General features: G+C 44.0%; 1 protein-coding gene across 8 annotated transcripts in view; it reads left to right on the top strand.

Moving 5' to 3' along the window:
- The window catches only part of dlg1b (discs large MAGUK scaffold protein 1b), a 160,531-nt gene that overhangs the window by 5,589 nt on the left and 132,402 nt on the right, over nucleotides 1-22,540 (top strand). For all 8 annotated transcript variants that reach the window (XM_070436814.1, XM_070436813.1, XM_023978023.2 and 5 more), the window contains exon 4: nucleotides 18,000-18,050. In XM_070436814.1, coding sequence (XP_070292915.1) covers nucleotides 18,000-18,050 — 51 coding nt within the window. The remainder of the gene's footprint in view (nucleotides 1-17,999; nucleotides 18,051-22,540) is intronic.

Here is a 22,540-nt window from a genome sequence, read left to right as displayed (position 1 = left end):
ATTAATCGGGCCACTCAAGATGGTGGTGATTTCGTCACTTTCCAAACATGCAGAGTTTTCATTTTGGGGAGAAACAAAAGCATCACCCTATGAAAGTAGAAAATAAAAAAAAAGTACAGTAGCCACCTGGCATACATTTACATTTACATTTAAGTCATTTAGCAGACGCTCTTATCCAGAGCGACTTACAAATTGGTGCATTCACCTTATGATATCCAGTGGAACAACCACTTTACAATAGTGCATCTAACTCTTTTAAGGGGGGGGGGTTAGAAGGATTACTTTATCCTATCCTAGGTATTCCTTAAAGAGGTGGGGTTTCAGGTGTCTCCGGAAGGTGGTGATTGACTCCGCTGACCTGGCGTCGTGAGGGAGTTTTGTTCGCACCAATTGGGAGGTGCCAGAGCAGCGAACAGTTTTGACTGGGCTGAGCGGGAACTGTACTTCTCAGAGGTAGGGAGGCGAGCAGGCCAGAGGTGGATGAACGCAGTGCCCTTGTTTGGGTGTAGGGCCTGATCAGAGCGTGAAGGTACGGAGGTGCCGTTCCCTCACAGCTCCGTAGGCAAGCACCATGGTCTTGTAGCGGATGCGAGCTTCAACTGGAAGCCAGTGGAGAGAGCGGAGGAGCGGGGTGACGTGAGAGAACTTGGGAAGGTTGAACACCAGACGGGCTGCGGCGTTCTGGATGAGTTGTAGGGTTTAATGGCACAGGCAGGGAGCCCAGCCACAGCGAGTTGCAGTAATCCAGACGGGAGATGACAAGTGCCTGGATTAGGACCTGCGCCGCTTCCTGTGTGAGGCAGGGTCGTACTCTGCGAATGTTGTAGAGCATGAACCTACAGGAACGGGTCACCGCCTTGATGTTAGTTGAGAACGACAGGGTGTTGTCCAGGATCACGCCAAGGTTCTTAGCATCTGGGAGGAGGACACAAGGAGTTGTCAACCGTGATGGCGAGATCATGGAACGGGCAGTCTTCCCGGGAGGAAGAGCAGCTCCGTTTTGCCGAGGTTCAGCTTGAGGTGGTGATCCGTCATCCACACTGATATGTCTGCCAGACATGCAGAGATGCGATTCGCCACCTGGTTATCAGAAGGGGGAAAGGAGAAGATTAATTGTGTGTCGTCTGCATAGCAATGATAGGAGAGACCATGTGAGGATATGACAGAGCCAAGTGACTTGGTGTATAGAGAATAGGAAGGGGCCTAGAACAGAGCCCCGGGGGACACCAGTGGTGAGAGCACGTGGTGCGGAGACAGATTCTTGCCACGCCACCTGGTAGGAGCGACCTGTCAGGTAGGACGCAATCCAAGCGTGGGCCGCGCCGGAGATGCCCACTCGGAGAGGGTGGAGAGGAGGATCTGATGGTTCACAGTATCAAAGGCAGCCGATAGGTCTCGAAGGATGAGAGCAGAGGAGAGAGAGTTAGCTTTAGCAGTGCGGAGCGCCTCCGTGACACAGAGAAGAGCAGTCTCGTTAAATGACTAGTCTTGAAATCTGACTGATTTGGATCAAGAAGTCATTCTGAGAGAGATAGCAGGAAAGCTGGCCAAGGACGGCACGTTCAAGAGTTTTGGAGAGAAAAGAAAGAAGGGATACTGGTCTGTAGTTGTTACATCGGAGGGATCGAGTGTAGTTTTTCAGAAGGGGGCAACTCTCGCTCTCTTGAAGACGGAAGGGACGTAGCCGCGGTCAAGGATGAGTTGATGAGCGAGGTGAGGTAGGGAGAAGGTCTCCGGAAATGGTCTGGAGAAGAGAGGAGGGGATAGGGTCAAGCGGGCAGGTTGTTGGGCGGCCGGCCGTCACAAGACGCGAGATTTCATCTGGAGAGAAGGGGGGAAAGGTCAAAGCACAGGGTAGGGAGTGTGAGCAGAACAGCGTGTCGTTTGACTTAGCAAACGAGGATCGGATGTCGTCGACCTTCTTTTCAAAATGGTTGACGAAGTCATCCGCAGAGAGGGAGGAGGGGGAGGGGAGGAGGATTCAGGAGGGAGGAGAAGGTGGCAAAGAGCTTCCTAGGGTTAGAGGAAGATGCTTGGAATTTAGAGTGGTAGAAAGTGGCTTTAGCAGCAGAGACAGAAGAGGAGAATGTAGAGAGGAGGGAGTGAAAGGATGCCAGTCCGCAGGGAGGCGAGTTTTCCTCCATTTCCGCTTGGCTGCCGGGAGCCCTGTTCTGTGAGCTCGCAATGAGTCGTCGAGCCACGGAGCAGGAGTGGAGGACCGAGCCGGCCTGGAGGATAGGGGACATAGAGAGTCAAGGATGCAGAAAGGGAGGAGAGGAGGGTTGAGGAGGCAGAATCAGGAGTTAGGTTGGAGAAGGTTTGAGCAGAGGGAAGAGATGATAGGATGGAAGAGGAGAGAGTAGCGGGGGAGAGAGAGGAAGGTTGGAGACGGGGCGATACCATCCGAGTAGGGGCAGTGTGGAATGTTTGGATGAGAGCGAGAGGGAAAAGGATACAAGGTAGTGGTCGGAGACTTGGAGGGGAGTTGCAATGGAGTTAGTGGAAGACAGCATCTAGTAAAGATGAGGTCAAGCGTATTGCCTGCCTTGTGAGTAGGGGGGAAGGTGAGAGGGTGAGGTCAAAAGAGGAGAGGAGTGGAAAGAAGGAGGCAGAGAGGAATGAGTCAAAGGTAGACGTGGGGAGTTAAAACCTTTTCTCAATACAGGGGGTGCTGTTTCCACTTTGGAAAATATCGTCTCCAAATTAAACTGCCTCATACTCAATTCTTGCTCGTACAATATGCATATTATTATTACTATTGGATAGAAAACAATCTCTAGTTTCTAAAACCGTTTGAATTATGTCTGTGGGTGAACCAGAACTCTTTCTACAGCGAAAATCATGAGAGGACATGCGAAGCTCTGAAAATTAGTCTCTGATCTCGGATCAGTTTTAAGCTCTGTGTGTGCCTATGGATCGAAATGAACTGCACCCGCCTTCCCTGGATGTCAGTAACCAATGAGAAGTGGAATGGCGTCTCTACGTGTTTCTCAGAGTTTATAAAAGGCAATGAGTGAGATGTCCCTTCTTTTGGACGCTCGCCAGGACGCAAGGGAGGACATCAGAATGGCATGCTCAAAAGCTCTCGTTATTGACCAAAGATCTATCCGTCTGTGTTTAATTCGATATATGGTGTTGAAACATCATAACGAAGTTATTTGAAACCGATTTATATCAGTTTATGTGAGTATATTGCTATTTTTCGGAATTCCTTAGTATTGCGTTTGAGGATTTGGACATGTGTGTGCCGTGTAGCTATCGTTAGCTGCTAGTTCCGAAGTTGAGGAGGTCGTTTTACAACAAAGCAACGATTATTTTGGACAAAGGACACATTGCCCAAGATACTGATGGAAGCTCGTCCAAAAGTAAGAGTTATTTATGATTTTATTCCGTATTTATGTGGAAAAATGTAAACGCAGTTGTCGGCCATTTTTTGGGGCACTAGTCTGGCTGTAACTCACAATGTATGTCTAGTAACGTTAATTTTAAAAATCTAAATCAGCGGTTGCTTAATAACCAATGCATCTTTCATTAGCTGTCCAACCTGTATTTTTTTAGTCAATCTAATCGATAAATAATCCTTTCCAAGATGGCGCCGGCCAGAATGCATGCCATGTTTTGACAGATTATATTGCATAACCACGATTTGTGATGCTAAATATGCACATTTTCGAAAAACTCTATATGCATTGTGTAATATGATCTTACAGGACTGTCATCTGAAGAATTCTGAGAAGGTTAGTGAAAAAATTAATATATTTTGGTGGCGATAACGTTATCGCCCCTTTTGCCTTGATTCAATGCTGGGGTGATGTTGCTCATGTGGTATGCTAATATAACGATATATTGTGTTTTCGCTGTAAAACACTTAGAAATTCTGAAATATTGTCTGGATTCACAAGATCTGTGTCTTTCAATTGCTGTATGCTGTGTATTTTTCAGAAATGTTTAGGATGAGTATTTTGATAATTGACGTCGGTCTCTGTAATTATTCCGGCTGCTTCCAACGCTATTTCAGATTGCAGCTGCAATGTAGAACTGTGATTTATACCTGAATAATGCACATTTTTCAAAAAAAACATATGCTATACATAAATATGTTATCAGACTGTCATCTTATGAAGTTGTTTCTTGGTTAGTGGCTATATATATCTTTATTTAGTCGAATTAGTGATAGCTACTGATGCAGGAAAAAAATGGTGGAGAAAAGTTGTGTCTTTTGCTATCGTGGTTAGCTAATAGTTTACATATTGTGTCTGCCCTGTAAACACTTAGAAAATCTGAAATATTGTCTGGATTCACAAGATCTGTGTCTTTCAATTGCTGTAGGCTGTGTATTTTTCAGAAATGTTTTAGGATGAGTATTTTGGTAATTGACGTCGGTCTCTGTAATTATTCCGGCTGCTTCCAACGCTATTTCAGATTGCAGCTGCAATGTAGAACTGTGATTTATACCTGAAAAATGCACATTTTTCATAAAAACATATGCTATACCATAATATGTTATCAGACTGTCATCTTATGAAGTTGTTTCTTGGTTAGTGGCTATATATATCTTTATTTAGTCGATTATTAGTGATAGCTACTGATGGAGTAAAAAAGTGGTGGAGTAAAAAAAGTGGTGTCTTTTGCTAACGTGGTTAGCTAATAGATTTACATATTGTGTCTTCCTGTAAAACATTTTAAAATCAGAAATGATGGCTCGATTCACAAGATCTGTATCTTTCATCTGGTGTCTTGGACTTGTGATTTAATGATATTTACATATACTTGTATTTATTTGTGACGCTATGCTAGGCTATGCTAGTCAGCTTTTTTACTGTGGGGGTGCTCCCGGATCCGGGATGAGTACTAAGTAGAAGTTAAAGTCACCCAGAACTGTGAGAGGTGAGCCATCCTCAGGAAAGGAACTTATCAAGGCATCAAGCTCATTGATGAACTCTCCAAGGGAACCTGGAGGGCGATAAATGATAAGGATGTTAAGCTTGAAAGGGCTGGTAACTGTGACAGCATGGATTATTCAAGGAGGAGGACGATAGACAGATGGGTCAGGGGAGGAAAGAGAGAATGTCCTTGGGAGAGATGAGGATCCCAGTGCCACCACCCCGACCGCTGAAGACATCAAGCTCTCGGGTGTGTGCCGAGAACACGTGGGCGCAGAGGGAGAGAGCAGTAGATGAGTAGTTCAGTTTGTTCATTTATCTGTGTGCTAGTCAGGTTTATACGTTCACGCTCGGCCAGATGAGCAAGTCGAGGTGGAGAGACCGGCGCATAGGCTCTTTGAGATTCAAAGCGTCCTGATGCATCGTGTGCACGCAGTATGTAGATGCCAGGACTTCGCCAGACGCTGGGGACTCGTGGGACAGGAGCTCACGCAGGATAGGGCAGGCCTACGACGTAGTGAAGCAGCGTAGTATGTTCTGTGAGCAGAGCAGGAAAGAAGAGGGATAGACAGACACATAGTGACAGGCTACAGAAAGGCTACGCTAATGCAAAGGAGATTGGAATGACAATGGACTACACGCGTCTCGAATGTTCAGAAAGGTAGAGCTTACGTTGCAAAAACATCTATTGACTAAATGATACAGTAGGCTAGCTAGCAGTGGCTGCGTTGTTGACTTTGAAAGTGTAGCTGGCTAGGTAACCTCGATAACTGGCTAGGTAACTCGATAACCTCGATAATTACTCTAAACTACACAATTATCTTGGATACAAAGACAGCAAAGACAACTATGTCTAGCTAACATACACACTAATCAAGTCATTCCGTTGTAAGATGTAATAGTTTCTACAGTGCTGCTATTCGCATACTTCATCCCAACTAGCCTAGCCCTTTTCTTGTTGCCCTTCTAACTGGGTTGTGATTAGTAGGGCACACCATAGAAAAAAGTTTTGAAATTGAAAATAAAAAATCTGTGTTTTTTATTGGATAGGTCCAGATAGTCCTTCCCTGTTTGTCCCTTATCTTACCTTTGGTGCCTAATGAACACGACCCAGGTCAAGCTGGCCTCCATCAGAGTTATGGAATGGAGCTACCTACTGTATGTAGGTCTTTAATAACACGTTTAGCTCAAATTTAGATAATTCACACAAAACTTTTCTTATTTGATTATTAAAAAACTTTTCTTAATAATATTATTATATTATTTTTACAATGAAGCCAATTTTGGGCTGTAATTTCCTGCACCACAGTTGAAAGAAGCATGGTGATCTGCGTGTTGATATTTAATCTCATTCATATCAGCTAATAGTACAGTATATTCACAAAAATATCCCAATTTTTCCRTAGAAATGTTGAGAAAGAGAACCATGAGCCTAGACTACAGCAGCTCTTGTGTGCCATTGTTCCTCAGTACTGCTGGGAAGAAAGCTGGTTGCGGTCCAATGTGTTAGCATCTCAGGCCCTATTCAATCGAATCAAGTCAAAGCAACATTCTTCTTGAACTGCGGCAATGCACATTTGGATTCAAATGCTCCACAAAAACAATGCTTACAGTGTAAAGCAAAAACAAATTCAACTGAATAATAATTAAATCTCATAGGGCTCTGCTCAAAAGCAGTGCACTAAATAGGGAATAATACAAGGTGCCTTGACTTGTTTAGAGCTATAGCTCTGCTCCTGTAGGGTACATAACACATGGAGTCTAATGATGGTTGGTGAAAGAGTGCTTGGTCTGTAAATGACTTGCTAACAGGAAATATGTTTATTGCCATGACATAATTAAAAAGTCATTTTGGATTGACCAATGTAGATGGTTTCAAATACATGCAATTTAAAAGTTACATATCACGAAATGTTGATTATAATTGTTTTTTAAAACAGAGCAACCTTCATGGAATTTTATTTGAGTCTGAAAAGGATGTTCATATGATAGGGAAGATATACAAAACCTTGCAGAGTATATCCAACTGACCAAAAGTATAAACTATTGGAACCAAAACTTAAAAGGAACTGATGTTGCCATAAAATCGAGGGGAAGTTGGAGCATAACTAACAAAATTAGTTTATGAAAATGGACGCTTAATCCAGTATAAACTAATGTATAGAATTTATTATACAAGAGACATCATTCACAAATTCTACAGCACAATGGCAGAATCATGTCAAGTGTAGAATGACTCAATAATCCATGGTTTCTGGGAATGCTATGAAGTCCGGTAGTTGTGGGTCGAAGTTAGAAAGTTGGCTGTCAAAAGTATTACAATGTAAACTTTTAATCCGTCTGTCTGCATATTTCAAGACATGGTATATGGCGGTGTAGTGAGATACCCAATGGGCTTGACGATTCTCTTCTCATCACTCATCTTGACAAAAAATGTAATAAAAACTTGGAAATGATGAACACAATCGAAAAATCGAATTTATTATTGAAATATTGAAATAGCATGGGCGACCATGGAAAGACAAATTGATGCAAATGGCAAACTAATGCAGACACTAGGGATGGGGGTGTGAGCATGCAGGTCTGGGCAGATGAGATGTTTGAGTCTAAGTTGTTGTTCCTATGTATAAGTTTGTATATATCTAAAAATACAAATAAAATAAACAAATATACTGAACAAAAATATAAAAACAACATACAACAATTTCAAAGATTTTACTGAGTTACAGTTCATATAAGAAAATCTGTCAATGAATGTAATTCATGAATGTATTTCATTAGGCCCTAATCTATGGATTTCATAACTGGGAATACAGATATGCAAATGTATCAGAAAACCAGTCAGTATCTGGTGTGACCACCATTTGCCTCTATTGGCAGGAACTGGAACACGCTGTTATACACATCGATCCAAGGCATCCCAAACATGCTCAATGGGTGACATGTCTGGTGAGTATGCAGGCCATGGAAGAAGTTGGACATTTACAGATTCCAGGAACTGTGTACAGATCCTTGCAACATGGGGCTGTGCATTATCATGCTGAAACATGAGTTGATGGCAGCGGATGAATGGCAGAATAATGGGCCTCAGGATCTCGTCACGGTATATCTGTGCATTCAAATTGCCTTCAATAAAATGCTATTTTGTTAGTTGTCCGTAGCTTGTGCCTGCCCATACCATAATTCCACCACCACCATCGGGCAATCTGTTCACAACGTTGACATCAGCAAACTACTCATCCACACAACGCCATACACGTGGTCGGCGGTTGTGAGGCCAGTTGGACATGCTGTCAAATTCTCTAAAACGACATTGGAGGCAGCTTATGTTAGAGAAATGAACATTCAATTGTCTGGCAACAGCTCTGGTGGGCATTCCTGCAGTCAGCATGCCAATTGCATGCTCCCTCAACTTGATATCTGTGTTATTTGACAAAACTGCACATTTTAGTGGCCTTTTATTGTCCCAGCACAAGGTGCACCTGTGTAATGATCATGCCGTTTAATCAGCTTCTTCATATGCCACACCTGTCAGGTGGATGGATTATTTCTTGGCAAAGGAGAAATGTTCACTAAAAGGGATGTAAATAAATTGTGCACAAAATTTGAGAGAAATAAGCTTTTTGTGCTTATGGAACATTTCTGGGATCTTTTATTTAAGCTCATAAAACGTGTTGCGTTTATTTTTGTGTAGTTTTATTTTTTTTTAAATGTGCATCGACTCACCGAACTCTCACTCAGGCAGGTCTCTATGCACAGGAACATTAGAGTGCGAAGTGGCAGCGTTCAAAGTCTTTGGCACCCTATTTAGTGCAGTACTTTTGGTCAAAGGTAGTGCACTATACAGGGAATAGGGTGCCATTTGGGACGCAGACGTTGGCAATTCCAGTACTAACACCGTGACGTCAATTATTTATATACACACATATATATATATATATAGCTCAGACGTGCAGTTTTTCCCCTTATGTTCAGTATTTAGCACATTCCACATGAATGTTTCAGTAGTTTGATACAAGCAACTAGACCGTCCTGCCAACCTGTTATGTCACCTCATGAATTAAAATGTGTGATTGTGTTCAGATTTTAAACACACAGACTAAAAAGCTTCAGATGGCTTCAGAGCGCAAATTGACTGCAGAATGGGGCCTTCTATCTTATTCTCTTCCGCCCCTAAAACCTCTTACTAGACTTTCTATTATGATATTGAACTCAAACTCTAGAGTCTAGACCAGTGGTTCCCAAACTTTTTATAGTCCCGTACCCCTTCAAACATTCAATCTCCAGCTGCGTAACCCCTCTAGCACCAGGGTCAGCGCACTCTCAAATATTGTTTTTTGCCATCATTGTAAGCCTGCCACACACACACACTGTACGATACATTTATTAAACAAATAATGGGTTTGAGTTTTTGTCACAACCCGGCTCGTTGGAAGTGACAAGTAATAATAATCAATAATTTTGTTCTTTTTTTAGCCGTCTTACATATAAAACCGTATTTGTTCATTGAAAATGGTGAATAACTCAACACGGGTTAATGAGAAGGGTGTGCTTGAAAGGATAACTCTGCAATGTTGGGTTTTATTGGAGAGAGTCTGTCTTAAATCATTTTCCACACACAGTCTGTGCCTGTATTTAGTTTTCTTGCTAGTGAGGGCCGAGAATCCACTCTCACATAGGTACGTGGTTGCAAAGGGCATCAGTCTCTTAACAGCTCAATTTGCCAAGGCAGGATACTCTGAGCGTAGCCCAATTCAGACATCTGGCAGTAGCTTCTGATTAAATTCAATTTTCACAGAACTGCTTGTTGCAATTTTGATGAGGTTCTCTTGTTCAGATATCGGTAAGTGGACTGGAGGCAGGGCATGAAAGGGATAACGAATCCAGTTGTTTGTGTCATCCGTTTCAGGAAAGTACCTGCGTAATTGCAAACCCAACTCACTCAGGTGCTTCACTATATCACATTTGACATTGTCCGTAAGCTTGAGTTCATTTTCACACAAAAAAATCATACAATGATGGAAAGACTTGTGTGTTGTCCTTGTTAATGCAGACAGAGAAGAGCTCCAACAATAGCCTCAATTTTGTCCCGCACATTAAATATAGTTCGGAGAGTCCCTGTAATCCTAGTTTCAGATAATTCCGGCAAGAAAGAACATCACCAAGATAGGCCAGTCTTGTGAGAAACTCGTCATCATGCAAGCGGTCAGACAAGTGAAAATTATGGTCAGTGAAGAAAACTTTAAGCTTGTCTCTCAACTAAAAAAAATGTGTAAATACTTTCCCCCTTGATAACCTGCACACTTGTGTATGTTGTAAAATCGTTACATAGTTGCTGCCCATATCATTTCATAATGCAGAAAATACACAAGAGTTCAGGGGCCTTGCTTTAGCAAAGTTAACCATTTTCACTGTAGTGTCCAAAACGTCTTTCAAGCTGTCAGGCATTCCCTTGGAAGCAAGAGCCTCTCGATTAGTGCTGCAGTGTACCCAAGTAGCGTCGGGAGCACCACTCCACTATATCTCCCTGTCATGGGATACCAACACATCTTGACCACCAATGTCCATTTGATGTCACAAGGCTGTCCAGTACTTAAAACATATTGTCTCCTGTTGTCCTGGTTTCCAGTGGTTTGCAGAAGAGGATGTCTTCCTTAATTGACCCCCCCATCAACGTAACTGACATATACTGTGCTGCGCCACGTCTGACTTATCCAGCTGTAACGCATATAATTCACTGGCTTGTATGTGAAGCAGTAATTGTTTCAAAACATCTCCTGCCATGTCACTGATACGGTGTTGTTTGATGAAGGCAATGTCTGTATATATTTTTTGTCCTATTCCCCCAGCATTGTCCCAGCCATGTCTGCGGCAGCAAGAAGAATTAAGTCCTCCACAATAGTATGGGGCTTGCCTGTCCTAGCAAATCAAATCAAATCAAGTTTATTTTATATAGCCCTTCGTACATCAGCTAATATCTCGAAGTGCTGTACAGAAACCCAGCCTAAAACCCCAAACAGCAAGCAATGCAGGTGTAAAAGATGCTCCCGGGTGGCGCAGTGGTCTGGCACTGCATCTCAGTGCTAGCTGCGCCACCAGAGTCTCTGGGTTCGCGCCCAGGCTGGGCTGGGTTCGCGCCCAGGCTCTGTCGCAGCCGGCCGCAACCGGGAGATCCGTGGGGCGACGCACAATTGGCATAGCGTCGTCCGGGTTAGGGAGGGTTTGGCCGGTAGGGAGGGTTTGGCCGGTAGGGATATCTTGTCTCAGTATGTAAAAATTTAATAAAATGTATGCACTCTACTGTAAGTCGCTCTGGATAAGAGCGTCTGCTCTTGGCCGGTAGGGATATCCTTGTCTCAGTATGTAAACATGTAATAAAATGTATGCACTCTACTGTAAGTCGCTCTGGATAAGAGCGTCTGCTAAATGACTAAAATGTAAAATGTAAATGTAAAATGTAGAAGCACGGTGGCTAGGAAAAACTCCCTAGAAAGGCCAAAACCTAGGAAGAAACCTAGAGAGGAACCAGGCTATGAGGGGGGGCATTCCTCTTCTGGCTGTGCCGGGTGGAGATTATAACAGAACATGGCCAAGATGTTCAAAATGTTCATAAGTGACAAGCATGGTCAATAATAATCAGGAATAAATGTCAGTTGGCTTTTCATAGCCGATCATTAAGAGTTGAAAGCAGCAGGTCTGGGACAGGTAGGGGTTCAATAACCGCAGGCAGAACAGTTGAAACTGGAACAGCGCAAGGCCAGCTGGACTGGGGACAGCAAGAGTCATCATGCCGGTAGTCCTGACGTATGGTCCTAGGGCTCAGGTTCTCCGAGACAGAGAAAGAAAGAGAGAAGGAGAGAATTAGAGAGAGCATACTTAAATTCACACAGGACACTGGATAAGACAGGAGAAGTACTCCAGATATAACCAACTGACCCTAGCCCCCGACACATAAACTACTGCAGCATAAATACTGGAGGCTGAGACAGGAGGGGTCAGGAGACACTGTGGCCCATCCGATGATACCCCCGGACAGGGCCAAACAGGAAGGATATAACCCCACCCACTTTGCCAAAGCACAGCCCCCGCACCACTAGAGGGATCTTCAACCACCACTTACAATCCTGAGACAAGGCCGAGTATAGCCCGCAAAGATCTCCACCACAGCACAAACCAAGGGGGGCGCCAACCCAGACAGGAAGATCACGTCAGTAACTCAACTACTCAAGTGACGCACCCCTCCTAGGGACGGCATGAAAGAGCACAGTAAGCCAGTGACTCAGCCCCTGTAATAGGGTTAGAGGCAGAGAATCCCAGTGGAGAGAGGGGAACCGGCCAGGCAGAGACAGCAAGGGCGGTTCGTTGCTCCAGAGCCTTTCCGTTCACCTTCACACTCCTGGGACAGCAGACTACACTCAATCATATGACCTACTGAAGAGATAAGTCTTCAGGAAAGACTTAAAGGTTGAGACCGAGTCTGCGTCTCTCACATGGGTAGGCAGACCGTTCTGAAAGCCCTGCCTCCAGCTGTTTGCTTAAGAATTCTAGGGACAATTAGGAGGCCTGCGTCTTGTGACCGTAGCGTACGTGTAGGTATGTACGGCAGGACCAACTCGGAAAGATAGGTAGGAGCAAGCCCTGTAACGCTTTATAGGTTAACAGTAAAACCTTGAAATCAGCCCTTGCCTTAACAGGAAGCCAGTGTAGGGAAGCTAGCACTGGAGTAATATGATCAAATTTCTTGGTTCTAGTCAGGATTCTAGCAGCCGTATTTAGCACTAACTGAAGTTTATTTAGTGCTTTATCCGGGTAGCCGGAAAGTAGAGCATTGCAGTAGTCTAACTAGAAGTAACAAATGCATGGATAATTTTTCTGCATCATTTTTGGACAGAACATTTCTGATTTTTGCAATGTTACGTAGATGGAAAAAAGCTGTCCTTGAAACAGTCTTGATATGTTCGTCAAAAGAGAGATCAGGGTCAAGATAACGCCGAGGTCCTTCACAGTTTTATTTGAGACGACTTTCAACCATCAAGATTAATTGTCAGATTTAACAGAAGATCTCTTTGTTTCTTGGGACCTAGAACAAGCATCTCTTGTTTGTCCGAGTTTAAAAGTAGAACGTTTTCAGCCATCCACTTCCTTATGTCTGAAACACAGGCTTCTAGCGAGGGCAATTTTGGGGCTTCACCATGTTTCATTGAAATGTATAGCTGTGTGTTCATCCGCATAGCAGTGAAAGTTAACATTATGTTTTCGAATAACATCCCCAAGAGGTAAAATATATAGTGAAAACAATAGTGGTCCTAAAACGGAACCTTGAGGAACACCGAAATGTACAGTTGATTTGTCAGAGGACAAACCATTCACAGAGACAAACTGATATCTTTCCGACAGATAAGATCTAAACCAGGCCAGAACTTGTCCGTGTAGGCCAATTTGGGTTTCCAGTCTCTCCAAAAGAATGTGGTGTAGATGGTGTCAAAGGCAGCACTAAGGTCTAGTAGCACGAGGACAGATGCAGAGCCTCGGTCTGACGCCATTAAAAGGTAATTTACCACCTTCACAAGTGCAGTCTCAGTGCTATGATGGGGTCTAAAACCAGACTGAAGCATTTCGTATATTGTTTGTCTTCAGGAAGGCAGTGAGTTGCTGCGCAACAGCTTTTTCAATTTTTTTGAGAGGAATGGAAGATTCGATATAGGCCGATAGTTTTTTATATTTTCCGGGTCAAGGTTTGACTTTTTCAAGAGGCTTTATTACTGCCACTTTTAGTGAGTTTGGTACACATCCGGTGGATAGAGAGCCGTTTATATGTTCAACATAGGAGGGCCAAGCACATGAAGCAGCTCTTTCAGTAGTTTAGTTGGAATAGGATCCAGTATGCAGCTTGAAGGTTTAGAGGCCATGATTATTTTCATCATTGTGTCAAGAGATATAGTACTAAAACACTTAAGTGTCTCTCCCGATCCCAGGCCCTGGCAGAGCTGTGCAGATCCAGGACAGCTAAGCCCTGGAGGAATACGCAGATTTAAAGAGGAGTCCGTAATTTGCTTTCTAATGATCATGATCTTTTCCTCAAAGAAGTTCATGAATTTATTACTGCTGAAGTGAAAGCCATCCTCTCTTGGGGAATGCTGCTTTTTAGTTAGCTTTGCAACAGTTTCAAAAAGAAATGTTGGATTGTTCTTATTTTCCTCAATTAAGTTGGAAAAGTAGGATGATCGAGCAGCAGTGAGGGCTCTTCGATACTGCACGGTACTGTCTTTCCAAGCTAGTCGGAAGACTTCCAGTTTGGTGTGGCGCCATTTCCGTTCCAATTTTCTGTAAGTTGCTTCAGAGCTCGGGTATTTTCTGTATACAGGGAGCTAGTTTCTTATGACAAATGTTTTTCGTTTTTAGGGGTGCAACTGCATCTAGGGTATTGTGCAAGGTTAAATTGAGTTCCTCAGTTAGGTGGTTAACTGATTTTTGTCCTCTGACGTCCTTGGGTAGGCAGAAGGAGTCTGGAAGGGCATCAAGGAATTTTTGTGTTGTCTGAGAATTTATAGCACGACTTTTGATGCTCCTTGGTTGGGGTCTGAGCAGATTATTTGTTGCGATTGCAAACGTAATAAAATGGTGGTCCGATAGTCCAGGATTATGAGGAAAAACATTAAGATCTACAACATTTATTCCATGGGACAAAACTAGGTCCAGAGTATGACTGTGGCAGTGAGTAGGTCCAGAGACATGTTGGACAAAACCACTGAGTCGATGAGGCTCCGAAAGCCTTTTGGAGTGGGTCTGTGGACTTCTCCATATGAATATTAAAATCCAAAAATTTGAATATGATCTGCTATGACTACAAGGTCCGATAGGAATTCAGGGAACTCAGAGAGGAACGCTGTATATGGCCCAGGAGGCCTGTAAACAGTAGCTATAAAAAGTGATTGAGTAGGCTGCATAGATTTCATGATTAGAAGCTCAAAAGACGAAAACGTCATTTTTTTTTTTGTAAATTGAAATTTGCTATCGTAAATGTTAGCAAACACTCCGCCTTTGCGGGATGCACGGGGGATATGGTCACTAGTGTAACCAGGAGGAGAGGCCTCATTAACACAGTAAATTCATCAGGCTTAAGCCATGTTTCAGTCAGGCCAATCACATCAAGATTATGATCAGTGATTAGTTCATTGACTATAACTGCCTTTGAAGTGAGGGATCTAACATTAAGTAACCCTATTTTGAGATGTGAGGTATCAAGATCTCTTTCAATAATGGCAGGAATGGAGGAGGTCTTTATCCTAATGAGATTGCTAAGGCGAACACCGCCATGTTTAGTTTTGCCCAACCTAGGTCGAGGCACAGACACAGTCTCAATGGGGATGGCTGAGCTGACTACACTGACTATGCTAGTGGCAGACTCCACTAAGCTGGCAGGTTGGCTAACAGCCTGCTGCCTGGCCTGCACCCTATTTCATTGTGGAGCTAGAGGAGTTAGAGCCTGTCTATGTTGGTAGATAAGATGAGAGCACCCCTCCAGCTAGGATGGAGTCCGTCACTCCTGCAGGTCAGGCTTGGTCCTGTTTGTGGGTGAGTCCCAGAAAGAGGGCCAATTATCTACAAATTCTATATTTTGGGAGGGGCAGAAAACAGTTTTCAACCAGCGATTGAGTTGTGAGACTCTGCTGTAGAGCTCGTCACTCCCCCTAACTGGGAGGGGCCAGAGACAATTACTCGATGCCGACACATCTTTCTAGCTGATTTACACGCTGAAGCTATGTTGCACTTGGTGACCTCTGACTGTTTCATTCTAACATCGTTAGGATTAAACTCGGTAGCAACTCGGTAGCTCACCATATAAGACGCTTCTAGCCCCTTCTTATTAATGGTATCTGTTGCTTTTATACATGTCTTACTACTTGAACGTCGTCTTAATTCTTGCAAAAAAAAACTCCTGTGGCTTATTTTTCAAATTGGCATGTTTTGTTTCTAAATGTCTGCGCAAGAGTGAAGGTTTCATCGAGTGTGGAGATAGTACTTTTGCAATATAACACACCGTGGCTGAGGAAAGGCACTACTCCCAATATAAGTGAACCCCAAATCAATGTAGTTCTCATCATATTTGAGCCTCTTCGATGGTCCAACGTCCCTGTCTGTTGTTCGGTGCTTTCCCGGGTAAGGGGCAGTAGCTCTTCGGCTACATCAGATTCACAACTGTCAGTGTCCATGCTAGCTGGGCTAACAACAAATGTAGAATTACTGATGCTAGCATTGGATGTGCTCGTGGAAGCAGAACAACTTGTGTCGTCGACAGGTGCAGGTGTAGTACTGCTGGTAGTAGCAGTACTACCAGTAGAGCTGGTATGTGTCTCTATGGATGCGGGCCTTACTTTTTTTTAACCATTAATTAATTTTAGAGCAAATGGAATGCGCAGCAGCTACATACGGACCGTTAGTGGTATTCCCGCGAGAGAGTAACTGTTAATGTAAAGATTCTTAGGTCTTCCAGAAGTCTGTGTTGGAATATTCCTGATTTTCTACTTATTCACTCCTGATTCTGGGGAAAGTTACTGGAATATTGCCACTCTAATAAATCACTTTTTGGGCTGTCTTCTTGATTTCGTAAATCTTACTTATAGGGTCTCTATGGGTCATACTAGCAAGTCTAACGAAAGCTTTACCCTTTGACGAACCCAAAGTCAGTCAAGGAAATGCTGTTGCTCGAGGTACTTTGCTGGATGGAGTCCTCCTATTTTTCCGCAATAACAGTGGGCAACCGTCTATGTGGCTCTTCATGTGAATAAAGTACTTCACATAGGTCATATATACGTGTAAGAGGGCATAAATAGCTACTAATATGCACACTTATTATACATGGATGAACACTGTATCTGTAATATTATCTAAGTATGTATGTTACTGGATGCACAGCATGGATGAATATGTGTGTGTGTGTGTGAGAGAAGCTCAGGGGGGATAGCTGAACAGTGGGAGTGGACCAGACATGGCTTTGGAAATACTATTGACACTGTATTGTCCATTTGGTTGAATGGGAATTATTCTGCCTACACATGATAGTTAGCTACATAGTTCCACAGACTCCAGAAGCTATTCTTTATCAGTTCCAAAGACTGTACTAGGGACTGTAATTTCAATTTCAGATGCCTTTTTTACACGTATTTTCCCCTTCAGCATATCAGTTACGTCAATTTAAACTTAACCACATTCATTCTAGCCATTTCTGACTTAGGGGACACTTACAGAGTAAAGACTTACTAGCTCAGTCTTAACCTTACCGATACAGTTAAGTGCCTCGCCAAGGGCACAACACACAGTATTCCCCACACCTTTACCACTATCAATGTATCCTACCTGTTTACCAGTCCACTCATCTGACTGGGTAGCAGGAGTCAATACAGACAGTTGTGGTCTTGGTGTTTTGAGATGGTGTAGGGTGAAATTGTACCCTAGATGCTGGTCTTGGGTCAGTTTAGCATTTTCTCCCAAAATATGGTCAGGATTGGGGGTGAGGAAGCTGATCCTAGATCTGTACCTAGCGGAAACTTCACCCTGGAGAGTTTGAGATGGACTATTGTACATGGCGGTCGGGCTGTGCAGGGAACAGCTGTGCTGCTGTGCAGCAGACTATTATAGCATTCTGAAATACTTAAACACTATGCAGCCTGACTGGAATATAGTCAATCTCAAACACAACCTGTCTTTCTCACTGACTAAAGCACAGGATAAGTAACATCAAATGTTGCAGATTTTTTGGTGGTCTGCCTTTTGAACATTCTGTATTTCCAGAGCTCGAGTGCATCTCACTTGAATTGTGGTACAGAAGAGGAAAGGCCTTTGTCTCATCTTTTTTTAAATTTTTATTCCACTTCAACATACAGTACCTTTTATGAGGACATAAAGGTTTTGAACTTGAAAACACAAACAGGTTCCAAAAGTGCTCAGTTTGGGAGAGGAAATGTCTTGTTCTGAAAGATGTGAAACCTTCATTGCTCTGCATTGACTCACTAGGAGTCACTGTTAGTTACTAGTAGTAGTCACTTGTTAAAAGTAGTCACTAGTAGCTAACAAACGTCAGCAGCTAAAATGTGTCATTCCCTTTCCCCCTTCCAGGTAAACGGAACAGAAGCAGATTATGAATATGAGGAGATCACGCTCGAACGGGTAAGGGGACTGTCTCTTTCTTTAAAACATTTTTTTAAATTCACAACTGTTGCTTCCTAAATGGCCCTATGGGCCCTGGTCAAAAGTAATGCACTATATAGGGAATAGGGTGCCATTTGGGAAACACCCACATTCTTTGCACAGCAGCAACACAGGTCCTCTTCTGTCACTATATTGAAGTGGTTCAGTACAAGATACATACAGTAAAGTACTTTTATGTACTCACAATGGAAGTACTACAGTCCTTTCGATTGTATTAGAAAGTAGCGTGTGTGTAATGTTCATGTCTAACATGGTATGCCCTCCAAATTGGTGGTGGGGGGGTGGTATCTTACACTTTGAGGGCCGTTGTGGGTGCAGGCTTTTGCTTCGGCCAAGCAATAACAGACTACGTTTTACAAATCAGTCTTTATTGTAGACTATGATTGAGGATATGGTCAAATCGGGTGCGTTTTTGCTTGCCTGAAGAAAAGGCCTGCACCCACGCTGGCCCTCAAAGGGTACAGTTTGCATATCTATTGTATTATACAAACTCACAGCTAGCACTGTGGCGTTCATAAAATGTTGTCAAGCAAATAACTGCCGGTCTCACGATAATGAACATAAACACATTTAGCATCTCCTGGCTTCCACACAGAACCTACAAGTCACTGATACAGACCTTTGGAATATCCACATTTAAAAAAGTTTAAGTCCATTTAATATAACCTACACCATTCACAATAAATCCATTATTTATTTTAAACAGGTCTAAACAAACAGGATATGAAGAAAATGTAGTCTATTTCAGTTAGGCCCTGATCTGGCTATGTTATATGGCTGTGGGCTACACTAGTTCATTTAGCAGACAAGATTTACTTAGAATTCCGTGTCATTATTTTGTAGTATGAAGAATACAATTGAACATAGCTGAAAAATATCGAAAGGACATTTTCTCCAAAACAATTTGAGGGAGTGTGCACATGCGGCTATTTTGTGTTGAGCGCTTAACAAAGACACAGGTACTCCTATGTGCTTAATGTAGAGTTATTAATGTAACTTTATTTGTGATACAAGTGTTGGGCTATATGTTTTGATTTTTAATAAGGCTGCGTGATGCGACTAATGAGGATTTGAAAAAATTTGATGAACGGCATGATCTCTGCTTTGTTTTTTGGGCAGGCTGTACCCACTTCATCAGTCTCTCACTCACAATTTGACAAGCACTTGACAATGCCTCAAATATCCCGGCTGCATCCCCTTTGTGTGGCCGTAATGCCCCATAAAAAAAGTCCATGTATTTTGCGGAAAGTGACTGTTGTGCCCTTATAACAATTATAATTCCCTTCTCCCGGATGGCTCTCCGTCACGTGATAGGGTCTTTCTCACAGGCTACAAGTGAAGATGGACACATCGGGGACACAACTGCGCACGTACTTATACAATTCCGAGACGCATATTGAAGATATTAGAAGAACTGTCCACAATTACATTTCGTAAGCCAACAAGATGAGTTGGTCGAACGAACAGCAAAAGCGCTAGCCTATGTCAATCTACTATCCCCATAGTTCAAAAGTTGACCTACTCTATTCTGTGCGAGAAATAAATATTCCGAACATAGTCTAGGACCAAAACAAGCAGCAAACAAAGAAGAAAGGCTTTTGAAAAAGTAACAATTTTTCATAAAATTATACCGTTTTCTTAGCTAGCTAAGTTGTTTACCTGTTGCTAGGCAGTTGCTAGGGACATTCCTGAAAGAAGCTAGCTAGCTAACAAGGAGTGTCTAGTTGGCAGAAGAGAAGAAGGGACAAAGTGGGACTAAAATAAGGAAGATAGAAAAAGGGAAAGGGGACATTAAGGTGAAGCAGTCCTCTAAAGACACAAAAGACAATAATACAAGAAACAACACTTCTATTGCCTCTCCCTTTACGATACGCACTTCCGGTTTGGTTTGGAGCGAGTAGTTGCATTCCGCTTTGCTCCACAGGTAGTATTACAGGTAGTAATTACATTTCATTTCATTACAGTACAACAGTTTGATTTGTTTGATCTTAGCTGGCTACATAGCCGTCTTTGTATCCAAGATAATTGTGTAGTCTAGAGTAATTGTCGAGGTTACCTAGCCAGTTAGAGGTTACCTAGCCAGCTACACTTTCACACAAGTCAACAACGCAGCCACTGCTAGCTAGCCTATTTCACCAGCCAGCAGTACTATATCATTTTAGTCAATAAGATTTTTTGCAACGTAAGCTTAACTTTCTGAACATTCGAGACGTGTAGTCCACTTGTCATTCCAATCTCCTTTGCATTAGCGTAGCCTCTTCTGTAGCCTGTCAACTATGTGTCTGTCTATCCCTGTTCTCTCCTCTCTGCACAGACCATACAAACGCTTCACACCGCGTGGCCGCTGCTACTCTAACCTGGTGGTCCCAGCGCGCACGACCACGTGGAGTTCCAGGTCTCAGGCAGCCTCTGAAACTGCCGATCTGCGGCCAACAAGGCAGAGTTCATCTCAGCCTATGCTTCCCTCCAGTCCCTCGACTTCTTGGCACTGACGGAAACATGGATTACCACTGATAACACTGCTACTCCTACTGCTCTCTCCTCGTCTGCCCACGTGTTCTCGCACACCCCGAGAGCTTCTGGTCAGCGGGGTGGTGGCACTGGGATCCTCATTCTCCAAGTGGACATTCTCTCTTTCTCCCTGACCCATCTGTCTATCGCTCCTTTGAATTCCATGCTGTCACAGTTACCAGCCCTTTCAAGCTTAACATCCTTATCATTTATCGCCCTCCAGGTTCCTTGGAGGTTCATCAATGAGCTTGACGCCCTGATAAGTTCCTTTCCTGAGGATGGCTCACCTCTCAACAGTTCTGGGTGACTTTAACCTCCCACGTCTACTTTGACTCATTCCTCCTCGCCTCCTTCTTTCCACTCCTCTCCTCTTTTGACCTCACCCTCTCACCTTCCCCTCCTACTCACAAGGCAGGCAATACGCTTGACCTCATCTTTACTAGATGCTGTTCTTCCACTAATCTCATTGCAACTCCCTCCAAGTTCCGACCACTACTTGTATCCTTTTCCCTCTCGCTCTCATCCAACACTTCCCACACTGCCCTACTCGGATGGTATCGCGCCGTCCCAACCTTCGCTCTCTCTCCCCCGCTACTCTCTCCTCTTCCATCCTATCATCTCTTCCCTCTGCTCAAACCTTCTCCAACCTACTCCTGATTCTGCCTCCTCAACCCCTCTCCTCCCTTTCTGCATCCTTTGACTCTCTATGTCCCCTATCCTCCAGGCCGGCTCGGTCCTCCCCTCCTGCTCCGTGGCTCGACGACTCATTGCGAGCTCACAGAACAGGGCTCCGGGCAGCCGAGCGGAAAATGGAGGAAAACTCGCCTCCCTGCGGACCTGGCATCCTTTCACTCCCTCCTCTCTACATTCTCCTCTTCTGTCTCTGCTGCTAAAGCCAATTTCTACCACTCTAAATTCCAAGCATCTGCCTCTAACCCTAGGAAGCTCTTTGCCACCTTCTCCTCCCCCCTGAATCCTCCTCCCTCCTCCCCCCTCCTCCCTCTCTGCTGATGACTTCGTCAACCATTTTGAAAAGAAGGTCGACGACATCCGATCCTCGTTTGCTAAGTCAAACGACACCGCTGGTTCTGCTCACACTGCCCTACCCTGTGCTTTGACCTCTTTCTCCCCTCTCTCTCCAGATGAAATCTCGCGTCTTGTGACGGCCGGCCGCCCAACAACCTGCCCGCTTGACCCTATCCCCTCCTCTCTCTCCCAGACCATTTCCGGAGACCTTCTCCCTTACCTCACCTCGCTCATCAACTCATCCTTGACCGCTGGCTACGTCCCTTCCGTCTTCAAGAGAGCGAGAGTTGCACCCCTTCTGAAAAAACTACCTACACTCGATCCCTCCGATGTCAACAACTACAGACCAGTATCCCTTCTTTCTTTTCTCTCCAAAACTCTTGAACGTGCCGTCCTTGGCCAGCTCTCCTGCAATCTCTCTCAGAATGACCTTTTGATCCAAATCAGTCAGGTTTCAAGACTGTCATTCAACTGAGACTGCTCTTCTCTGTGTCACGGAGGCGCTCCGCACTGCTAAAGCTAACTCTCTCTCCTCTGCTCTCATCCTTTCTAGACCTATCGGCTGCCTTTGATACTGTGAACCATCAGATCCTCCTCTCACCCTCTCCGAGCTGGGCATCTCCGGCGCGGCCCCGCTTGGATTGCGTCCTACCTGACAGGTCGCTCCTACCAGGTGGCGTGGCGAGAATCTGCTCTCCGCACCACGTGCTCTCACCATGGTGTCCCCCAGGGCTTGTTCTAGGCCCTCTCCTATTCTCGCTAAACACAAGTCACTTGGCTCTGTCATATCCTCACATGGTCTCTCCTATCATTGCTATGCAGACGACACACAATTAATCTTCTCCTTTCCCCCCTCTGATAACCAGGTGGTGAATCGCATCTCTGCATGTCTGGCAGACATATCAGTGTGG

The sequence above is a fragment of the Salvelinus sp. IW2-2015 genome, linkage group LG32 (genome assembly GCF_002910315.2).
Source record: "Salvelinus sp. IW2-2015 linkage group LG32, ASM291031v2, whole genome shotgun sequence".
NCBI lineage: Eukaryota > Metazoa > Chordata > Actinopteri > Salmoniformes > Salmonidae > Salvelinus > Salvelinus sp. IW2-2015.
The sequence above is the reverse complement of the archived record's forward strand: the minus strand, read 5'-3'. Positions and strand labels throughout refer to the sequence as shown.